At 36.3% G+C, this 11,814-nt stretch overlaps 1 protein-coding gene across 1 annotated transcript; it reads right to left on the bottom strand.

Moving 5' to 3' along the window:
• Nucleotides 1-311: 311 nt before the first annotated feature.
• On the bottom strand, nucleotides 312-11,567 carry LOC110929057 (conserved oligomeric Golgi complex subunit 6). The gene is made up of 11 exons (XM_022172157.2): nucleotides 11,190-11,567; nucleotides 11,044-11,096; nucleotides 9,775-9,922; nucleotides 9,562-9,669; nucleotides 9,019-9,086; nucleotides 5,433-5,556; nucleotides 4,114-4,260; nucleotides 3,754-4,017; nucleotides 2,756-3,040; nucleotides 1,361-1,507; nucleotides 312-1,009 (listed from the first exon to the last, which is right to left on the bottom strand). The coding sequence occupies exons 1-11, from the start codon at nucleotides 11,409-11,411 to the stop codon at nucleotides 509-511; spliced, it is 2,067 nt and encodes a 688-aa protein (XP_022027849.1). The 5' UTR covers nucleotides 11,412-11,567; the 3' UTR covers nucleotides 312-508.
• Nucleotides 11,568-11,814: the final 247 nt, after the last annotated feature.

The following is an 11,814-nucleotide window of genomic DNA, read 5'->3' as shown; positions in this document are numbered from 1 at the left end:
TCAGTTCGAAAACATCACCGAATGAAAAACAAGAGACCTCTACCCTTTGCCCTAGTTCAAAAACATTGCAGAATGGGCCTCCGAATCGAGCCGAGCTCTCATAAGTTAATCGAGCTCGTGCTCGGCTAGGCTCATTTACACCCCTACCACTTCAAACCTCTTACCGTTCCCACCTACCCAATCAAAAGTTGCCAAACAACCCCTAATCGCATGTTAAATCTTATCTCCATCTTTGGTTGCTTGCCATTCGTACGCACACGGTGTAGCTTTTATATAGGAAATTATAAACTAAAGCATTTAAGAGGTTGTCATACATTAAAAAAAAATCTGTAGCAAAATCATCTAGCTTATGGCATCTAAACCGTTTGAAATATAACATAACCAGAAACATATCTAAATGGCTCAAAAAGAAAAAAAAAATTGTTCAATCATAGTAACAACCAAAGAAAGGAAAAGAAATTATTCTCGCACAACACGATTTGCAATAATACAATGCTATACTCGTATATTAGATTCCCAAAATGGTCCGTATCTGATCGGGGGGATGTCGGGCTAACGACTTGGGATCAGCATAACCATTGCTCGGATCCATAATCGCCTTGTAAATAACATCATAAGCTTCTGCCAGAGATGTAGCCACCTGGGCACAAGCTTCAGACCGAAGACCTGGAAGGTTCATCTGTTCAAATTCCGGGAGTGAGCTATCACTTCCAAGAATGAGCCCGAAGAAAGCTTTGAGAGACTCCGAAAGAGATTCAGGTGAAGTGTCTTCCATGTCAGCTAATGGTGGTGAGTCAGCAGTGGAGTTTTTGAAAAGAGACATCTTGTTTGACAAACCGCATCTTGTTAAAATGGCCTCGACTTCTTTCTCCACCAGACTCAACATGTGATTATCGATCATTGTTCCAAGTTTCTTCACATACTCAGAAGCCACATCGTGTCTTAGTAACGGTTGTTGTATCGCACATAAGCAATTGATGATGAAAATCTTTGATGTGGTTTCATTGTTCTGCATGCATTGATCCAACCGGATCCAAATTTAGTTCATATCATAAAAACACAAAACGGACCCCATATAGAGGAATAATCTAACTTACATCAATACACCGTCAAAACAGGGGTAGATTAGAAAGACAAAAGTAACAATCTTTTAAAAAATCCAGTTGAAATGAACGATAATTTCATGAGTTAATTACTGTTTTCGTCCCTGTGGTTTGTCAAAAATCACTATTTCAGTCCATTAATTTTAAAAATTGCGATTTCAGTCCCTGTGGTTTCACTTTCGTAACCATTTCAGTCCCTGTGGTTTCACTTTCGTAAGATAACCGAAGGGAATATGAAAGACGGATAGAAAAGGGACCTTAGATGGAAATACTTGGCTGCTGCTTGCCAAAATAGCATCAACAGATGATCTTCGTGATTGGCCAACATCAGTCTTTGTTCTATTTCTTCTAGATGACTCGATAGATCCTTTCGACTTGTGTGCTTCCATTGCTAGTTCACAAATCTGGATTTGTAATTATATAAATAAAGTAATAAACAAAAAAAAAAAAAAAAAAACCATGGTTAGAAACAAAATAAGGAGTTTGATCAACCAAGTTGATGTAAAAACATAGCTTTGGCTCGCGCAGGCTGAGTTCAACACTTTAGCATGGTTGTTGTATTCTGTTTTGAATTTTATAAATACACAAACATACATATATATAATAATGTGTTTGATATGATTACAATATTATTATAACGTTTAAAATACAAGGACCACCTTATCGTGCGACGTGTACGCGAGCATCTCAACCGCACATTTGATCTAATCTAGGCCTCCAACTGAACGCGGTGGCACAACAGTAATTAACTTTGCATAATTATGCACGTTATTTGCATACTTGCCCATGGGTTGGGTTAAACCCTGATTACGCACATTAGGGGTGTGTAAAAAACCGAACTAACCGAACCATAACCGAATTATCCGACAAAACTGAACCGAAAAAACCGAACCAAATAAAAAACCGGTGGGTCGGTTAATGGTTTTTTTGAAAACCAGAAGTAGCGGGTCGGTTATGGTTATCATTTTTTCCATACCCACCATAACCGAACCGACATGTAATAAATCTTTGTAGGATTTAGGACTTTTCACCATATTTTTAATATCTGACGTTTTTGACTGAAGATTTTTAGTACTTATGGGTTTTTCATATCATTTTGTGGTTTTGGTTGAATGTTTATTTAAATTTATGAAATGTATCATATCACTTTATTTGAATATTCGATAATAATTGGTATTAATGTTATATATTATATGTATTTTTTAATAATATGTAATATACTAATATATATAAATATGCAATAACAATTTATTCCATGTTAAAAAAAATTAAGCTATTCTTAGCTAAGCTGAATACACGGTTAACCACCCATAACCGACCCGCTATAACCATCAAAACCGAATAACCATAACCACCATAACCGATCGGCTATGGTTATGGTTATCCAATAACCGACATCGCAATTATGGTTATGGTTTTTGGTCAAAACCGACCCAAACCGACCCATGCACACCCCTAACGCACATTATTTGCATAAATACGCAAGGGTTGGGTTAACCCTAATTACGCACGTTATATTGGTGGTCGCGTACCGACGCACGTTAAGAGCCTTTTGTACGTTAACCGGCCTCTATTATTATATATGTTGAGAAAGAAAGAAGTCTACAAATTCAAGTGTGGTGAGCGAGAAAGCATCATAACATGTTAACTACCTGTATTATAGGATCGAGCAAGGCAGATATAACGGGATCGAAAGCTGGTTTTATCCCTGACGCAGGAACCATCATGGTGTCGTGAATCTGGATTAGTTCAAGCAACAAAGAGACTCCTTCACTCAGCGCTGGCGGTGGAGAAAGATCAACAGCAACAAATGGTGGATATCTCAAAAGCTTCTCGCCTCTGACTTTTAAAATGTCAAAGAATGTTTTCTGAGCGGCGTCCTTGAGACCCCAAAGGGTATTACAAAGAGCTGTTTCTCTCCCTAGCAGATCTGACACCTATTATCAATTTATCACAGTTTATAAACATTTATTTAGATGCAAACAAGTTAGAAATCTGAAGGCTAATAGTGAGGTGGCAATTTTAAGTTTTTACCCTGATTATTTATAAATGGGTTAAACCAGTATACATTAGCTTCGAAAGAAAAGTAACCCCTAATATATATTTAACTTTTATGCGTCACAAAGACTCCTAAATCGTTATATTTGAAAACAATTAGATTATTACTGTTATTGAAATAACATATATATATTTTTTTTCTAATTTTGATTAACGTCGGAAAATACTAAATAGTACCAAGTTTCACACTTTTTCCACCTAGGTCATTTAAACTTTTTTAAGAGGTCTAATCACTTAAGTTTCAATATTGTTTCACTGTCATGGCTTTTTTTTTTAAATGAACTGCATCTTGTGTAAAATAGCTTATGTGGCAGGTCAACCCAGAATAAATTGAACATTTTTGCCACGCCATCAATTTTACACAGCTGGCTATATGACGATTATGCCACGTTAGCATATGTAAACAGTAAGTAGGTAACATTATAGTCAAATGAAAACTTGAGAAGTTAAACCTCTTAAAAGGAGATTGACAAACCTTGGTAAAACAATTGTGAAACTCGGTTACTATTTAGTGACATTTGGCCTATAAAATCACACAACACGTGCATAAAATTACCCATTTGCCACCTCTAGTCATAATAATTGAACTCACAGTGTAGCTGTAGAACTCGAGAGTGTTGCTAAGCTTATATGAGATTATGAGATTCGGTTGAGACTGCAACACTTGTTCAACTCTGACTTTAAAAGGCCTGCAAACGCCCTCAAAGATCCTATCCAAAACAAATGTCAAATCACCTTCTGATTTTTCTTCATTACTCTCTGAGCTCATGGAAAATCGCCGAGCAGTTGGTCCAGTATTGACCACTGCATCTGGATCAAGCAACACAAATACAAGTTCTCTTTCAGATGCAAGAGCCTGCATTCAGATAAATTAAAAAAAAAAAAACAAAATATTTAAAAAAAATCATAATTACAAAAGAGTGAAATCAAAAGTTATTTGTAATTCACACACCTGATGCAACCAACCGAGCATGTCACCTACATAGCGTAACGGATCATGAGCATGTACTTCAATTGGCCTGGGCATTCCACCAGGTCCTCCACGTGTAAGAGCACTTATAAATCTTCTAAACAGTGCATTGTGCCTCATATTTGCTACCTACCAATTATTAACTTAATGGTTAATAAAGTTTTAAATAGGTCGAAAGAATTGAGGTTGTTTGGATGTGCATTATAAGAATGATCATTGCACCTTGAAGTTGTAATGATAATGAAGTAATTTCAGTGCTATTCTGATCTTATTATCTGATTATTTAGGTGTTAAAATAATCAGTCGTACATTCCAATCTCGTCACTAAACTGATTAATTAACAAAGAATGGTTTCAGTTATTTACCCCTTTTACCCTAGATACTGCTCCAAAATGCATCCGACTTGACACATGTTGTAAATTTGTAATTGTGTGTGACGAAATGATATCCTTCTTTTTAATGTAATGAATTTGGAAAAAGCAGCCATGGTATGTATTTAGGGATCACACAATAGAAACTTTTGGTGTCAAATTGGATGCATTTTGGTTCAGTTGAGTCAATTATGACAAAATACTTATTGGAATTATATGCACTATAATGTTTAAAAGCATTTGTTAACAAATAAGTTATGATAAAAATAAAAACACTTTTCTACAAACTTTTCTACAACCTCAATACTAAGCCATCTTATATACTAATTTCTTGAATATCAAAATTTGCCAAACACTGAAACAGCTGATTATCTTATTCATACGAGTTTACAGAGTGTGCGTAACTTAGTAATTTTTACTTTGAGAAATTTGTCACCACGATGTTCATAGTTTAGCTGCAGAGCCTTTGAGTGATGATTTTTTATTATCAGTTTAATGTTATTTTCATGAACAATACTAGCGGCTTGTGATCAAACCAACCTCAATATTTGAAGATTCAAACCTTAAACGTGGATCAACATAGCATACAGGCCTAAATGTAACTAAATTTTTGGGTTAAACTCTATAACCATTTCATGTCTATGTTAAAAAAGATAATAATGACTTTGGTGTCAACAATGGTAATTATCAGAAGTTGCCATTTATTTACACATGAATGGTTGATTTGGGTTATACTTATAGCTAGCAGATCAAAATAATAAAGAGAACTGACAAATCGATTTGAGTTTTCCTCATTTAGGTTCTCTATATTTTCTATAGCTCGGCCCCATCCAGGCACCATGTAACAAAGCACGGTTTATTATAGCTCTAGATATGATTATAACTGTTCAATATGATGTAGCTAAAGATGATTATTCTACTAATATATACCTCTTCAGCACAATACTTGAACAGTACTGGTCTTTCTTTGAGACATCGAACTGCCATTTTCAGTAGCTCGCTAACTTCAGGGTTATCAGTGTCACCCAATCTCCTGCACTCTGTCTGAACCCACCTGGGTGAAAGACAAAACAACCACCGAATCAAGAAAGAAAGCACAATAAAGCAAGTAAACATGGCTAAATAGGCAGGTCAGCCACTTGGTCGGGTAGGGTGACAGGACACAAAGGGTTCAGGATAAAACAGGTCAGGTTGCGTAGACCACTAGACCCTCAAAACAGTTTTTGTGCATTTAAAAAAACAAAGAGGTGCGAATTGTGATTAAAAAAAATATGTTATTACAATAGTAAACCAGTTCTTTTCATTTAAACCCATTTAGGAAGTTGTAACTATTTTAAATATACTTCAGGAACACTTTAAACCTGTTTGACTTGTTTCATTGTTAGTTAAATGTCTTGATTCAACCCATTGGCATAAACCATATCCCCACTCGAACCATACATAGGTAAAAGAGTAAACTGTCAAAGTGGTCCCTGAGGATTGGTCACTTTTGCCACTTTAGTCCAAAAGTCAAACCTTTTGAATCTGGGTCCCTGTGGTTTCGATTTTGTTGCCGTTTTCATCCAAAATCAAAATCTGGTTAGATTTTTCAGTTAACATCCAGTTTTTTTTGTCTTTATCCTCCCTTTTAATGAAGGGCAAAATGGTCTTTTAACGTTTTATTATAACAAATTAAACAAGTATGACTATTTTGCCCTTCATTAAAAGGGAGGAAAAAGACAAAAAAGCTGGATGTAAAATGAAAAATCTTACCAGATTTTGTTTTTGGATGAAAATGACAACAAAACTGAAACCACAGGGACCCAAATTCAAAATGTTTGAGTTTTGGACTAAAGTGGTAAAAGTGACTAATCCTCAGGGACCATTTGGCTGTTTACTCTAGGTAAAAATAATGTCTAGTTGTCTACTCAATGTAAGGTAAAAAAAAAAAAATAATCAATCAATATTGTCAATCAAGAGGGACAGTTAGATCATCTACAAAAAGGTAAAGACATTGCATTAAATGGTGCTTGGAACAAAGCAGAAGCATTTGGGATCACTTATTTTACAGATTTTATTCAGCTTAATGCCAGAATCTAAATTGTGCTAAAAGTCAAAACAATAAGACCATTCGGTGTGGAGGGGCATGAAGAGAGGGCGTCAAGTACCATGTGGCAGCCACGTAAGCAAGATGGCGTGGTAAAAAAAGCATGGGGTGGTGTTGGGCATGGAAAGGGCCCCACCTAGTGTTCAAAAAAAACTAACCAATCACAAACCTCCTACCACAAACCACCAATCAACTCGCGCCACATCATCAACCAAATTGCCCCCAAGAATCCCCCGCCCCACACACAACGGCGTGGAAAACGCCAAGAACGGGGTGGTTTGTGGGCGTGCCTCCATCCCAGATTTCCACGCCCACACCGTACGGTCTAAGATCATAATTCATAACCAAAATGTTGTTAGTTTAAAGCACAGTTGTTATGCATCAAGATTTATTTGGAAAAAACAAATATTTTATTCAATTTTGTAGGTGAGAAGTGAGAACAAAGGATGGAACTGAATGCCAACTAGACCTTAACTGTTATTTAGTGGGTAATAGTCAAATATATATTTGAGCTGACACTTCTGATGAATAACATGGCTTAGGTAAGTGATTTTGAAGAATGCAAAGGCAATATTATATTTCACCTTCTGCTTAGTTTCCTTCTACAAAAACCGATTAAACCTGACCCGGAAAAACCCTAACCCAAACCCAACCAACCCAATATTTATGGGTCGGTTATCAGTTTACTTTTTCCCAGCCAAAAACCCAAAACCTGATAAAAACCCGAAGAACACCCCTAACCCCATCTCCATTTAACCAACCTCACACTATGGAATGGACCTACATACGAAACTAATATGAAATAAGCTATCGAGTTAACCCCTAGTTAGTCAAATGCTCAAGACGCAAAGGGTGATATATGAACACCTGGCAAAACGGGCAGGTCGGTCGGGTCAGGTGGCGGGTCGAAACGGGTCAATTCAATAAAGGTTTGTTTGGGTTTGGATCGAAACAGGTTCGGGTCGGGTTGGTTTAGAAAAGGTTTTTTTTTTTAATAATTTTTTTAATATTAAACTATACATGTGTAATATATACACACTAAATAACATATACATGGCATATCTTCACAGATTAGGTATTCCTCCACACTTTCACAGCCGTCCTGCAAAAAACTCTGCTTCTCCAACGGATCTTCCTGGTTCCTCCGCCGGAGCTATGGAACATCCTTACCTAAACCCTTAGATCTGTGCATTTCGTTCGTGTTCTGTCGTTCACCATGATGTGTCACCGTCGTTATTTAACAACTCAAAGCTCTCAAAAACCCAGACAATCTATTCCCTCCAAAATCAGAGGAGAAAGTCGACGGTTGTCTGAAGCATGAGTTTAAAATCCAGATTATGAAGTTTGAAATTTTTGTCTTTTTTTATTTCAACAACAGTAGACGGGGTGACGGCGGCTGTGGCCGTCTGAAGTATAGGCCCAATCTAACCCTCTCAGGTTTAAGTAATCAACTCGTTCTGACCCGTTCTTCATTTTGACTGTTCTATTACTACCCATTTTGACCCGTTCTTAACATCAGCCCATAGTTGTTAATGGTGAATAGCAACAAATAGCGGGTGCTATTTATAAATAGCGATACACTAGAAAAAAGTTTTAATTTTTTTATATGTATATTATATCAAAATACCCTGGTATATATGCTATTTTACATGTACATTTAACAAAAACCTAAAATCCAGATATTTTATAGCTATATTTAATTGCTATATATATTAAAAGAACAAAAAAAAAAAAAAATTTAAGACTTCTATCTATCGGCTATCGCTATCTTCCGTTACAGCATGGACCTATACGCCACGCTATTCGCTATAAGCGACCGTAGCGATTGCTATTGACAAATATGAATCAGCCATGCCCAGAATGACCCACCAGGTCGTTAGAACGACCCATAAGGACCCAAAATCAGGTGTCCACTGTCCAGATCAGAGTTGCCAGGCATAGTGATACGCCAAGGCGCAAAGGACGATACTCCCGCCTATAGGCGCAAAGTGCTAAAAAAGCGTGTACCCAAGACAAACAAGTCGTATGTGTATTCCAAGCCATTTTTAGCTGTTTAAACATGTTTTAGACTGGTTTAGGCTGTTAGCTGTTTTAGACTAGTTAATTTTTTTTTTTTTTTTTTTGCAGATTTTGGTATGTTTTTCCAGTATTTTTGCGCATTTGCGTCTTGCTGCATGCAAGGCGGTTTTGCTGCGCTGCGCCTAGGTGCATGCCTTTGGCGCCATTGACCCTATGGTTGGCCGTGGAAATTTTCTTGGTAAAATAATACTTTAATAGTATATAGATTAATAATCCTAATAGTGGATTAAACAAGCAAAAGTAGTAAGTCCCTCACTAGTGGTGTTCAATTGTTGATATACATATTTAGTGAAGTAAGCACTATAATCAAGAAAAACCCTACAAGTCTTAAAAAATTCATTGTTCGTTCACCTGCACAGGCGTTCATAGGCACCCTCTTGATAGACAGCCATCATATCCATGAGCTCTAAACCTGCCCGCTGTGAACATTGAAAACCGGGAAAAGAATTAACTATGAAATGGCATGCAAACCATAAAGAATTCATGTGTCCAAATATCTCATAATCTCAACTGACTTATGCAACTTGAAAGGTTTTATCAATGCAGCAATGATACTCTTTTGGAAAAATACCTTTAGAATAAGCTGAGCTCAGCCTTAATTCATACCTAACCACTTCAAAAGAAAAGGGTCCAAACATACATTCAAAAGTAATTGTTGGCATAAAAAAATTTACAATGTAGCAGCCCTTTGCATTGTCGGTGTGTTCTTAAAAAATCAATTTTTAAAACCAATAAGACATAATAACGATAATGTAGTAGCAATCTTCACACAACTACTAGATTTTACAATCTGTGTCACATTCTCGTCCATGCTACTTGATACAGAAAAATGGCAGGAATAGAACATATAGTCATATACAATTATGTGTGTCGGTGTTAAGCAAGAGAATCTACCTGATGATGGGTCCTGAGAAGAACTTTGCAATTTGCATGGATCGTTTGCACATGGCTCAATGCCTTGAAAAAGTTTTCGTTTAATTCTTCCTCCCTAAGTGCGTTTATCTACAAGAACACGAAAAGTAAGTACAAATGCACAATCACATCGTACCGCCTTTGTGGTTCAATGGCAGCGTTGAATAAGATTTTCACCATGAAAAATATCATCACCTCTTCGTTGGAAAGTTGATAATCTCGAAGGAAACATGATGCAATCTCTTGCCTCTGTGTGGTAACTTCAAGTTCCTGTTTAAGCCTTTCTGTGGTAGTAATAATATCTCCAGTAGTAGCATTACAGTTACTCAAAGATTTAGCAATCCTGCAACATTTACATCATGAGCAATGTTCATAGTTGTTAATAGCGGCTATAGCGACCACTATAGCGCACTATGTAGTGATGCGACATAGTGTCGCTATTTGGGTCATAGCGACAAATAGTGATGATAGCGATAGTTTGTTTTTTTATGTAAATAGCAATTAGATATAGCTATAAAATAGCTGGATTTATAGGTTTTTGTTAAATATACATGTAAAATAGCATATATACCAATGTATTTTGATATAATATACATATAAAAAATTTCAAAATTCTTTTTCTAGTGTATCGCTATTTATAAGATAGCGGTTGCTATTTGTCGCTATTCGCTATGTAGCATATAGGTCCCTTGTCGCTATTCGCTATTAACAACTATGGCAATGTTTGCCCCTTAACCTTAACTTTTTAACACTACTAAATCGTGAAAAACATAAGAGTGTTTGCTTGTTGATTTCTTAATAGATCTTCCCATCTATAAGTGTGTAGAAGCATATATTAAAATTTATTCATCAAATTTGTCCAATTTTCTATACAATTCACAAGTACTTAAAAAATACAAGTTATTCTGTTTAATTTTTCCAGTTCCTGCTTAACTTTTTTATTATTTTCAACACTACTAGATCGGGAAAATCATGTTCCATCACATTAGCATTCCACATTATATGAGACCTTATTGATTTCTTTACAGATCACCCCACCTACATGTGTGTAGAATTATATACTACTAATTACTCATTATATTTTTCCAAATTCATGTATAATTCGCAACTACTTAAGAACTACAAGTTATTGTGATTGATCTTCTAATGACTACACTTATATATCACTAATAATCACCCATCAAATTCTTCCTATTTCATATAAAAACCAGAATCACTTAAATCCTACATGTTATCGCGTTCGATCTTCCAATGCACACAATTATATATCACTAATTACTCATCAAACTCTTCCATTTTCATATAAATTCCACAATCACTTAAAACCTACAACTTATTATATTCAATTTTCAAATTCCTACACTTATAAATCACTAATCACTCATCAACCTCTTGCACATTCACATAAAATCCACAACTACTTAAAAACTACAATTCAATCTTCAAACGATTACAATCACTCACTTGTCACAGCATTCCGCAAGCGAATTAACCTCTTCCTCCACCCGATCCAACGCCTAAAAGACAACACAATCAATTCAACCAACAAATCACAATGACTTCAACATTTCAATTCACAAACACACAGAACCAAAAAAAATCATCCAAACCTGCTGTGCGGCATCAGAAGCAAGAAGAAAATCATGATTAATCGAGAGCGAACGCTTCTCGATAGTCGATCGGAGGTTCCGTCGAGCCGGAGTCGTATTCTCCGTATAAAATGTAGAAAGTGTGTTGAGAGAAGCGAGTAGATCTGGACTGTCGGTGCGTGTTTCTAGAACCTTCTTCAGCTTCCGTGACAGTCCCGGCGCCAGTGCCGTCGTCGTCCCCATTTTTCTCCGGCGTTCTTCTACCTTGTCTCAGCCGTGTGGTCTGATCTGTTATCCCAGCAGCAGATCCGGCCCAACATATATGGAGAAGAGGTAGAAAACTGTATCCTCTTTGTTGATCGTCTTTGGGGATCGGTTGCCAAGTACACGTCTTTTTTTTTTCCTCACCTTTCAACTATTTTTGCTTCACCCCAGTAAAAAAAACTTAACTTTTAATCGAATTACAAACTGATGTTTTAAGACTTTTGATTAGAACAAGTATACAAATCTGTTGATATAAAACTTACTTCGAAACGTTGCTCCAAACGATGAAAACGGTGTTTCAATTCGGGTGATTAAACTTCCAATTAACAAAAATCTAGTCGTTTGGAGCACCGTTTCAAGGTAAGTTTTACATCAATAGACT

Source organism: Helianthus annuus, chromosome 3, assembly GCF_002127325.2.
Source record: "Helianthus annuus cultivar XRQ/B chromosome 3, HanXRQr2.0-SUNRISE, whole genome shotgun sequence".
NCBI lineage: Eukaryota > Viridiplantae > Streptophyta > Magnoliopsida > Asterales > Asteraceae > Helianthus > Helianthus annuus.
Note: the sequence above shows the minus strand (reverse complement) of the source record. Positions and strands in the feature narration are given on the sequence as shown.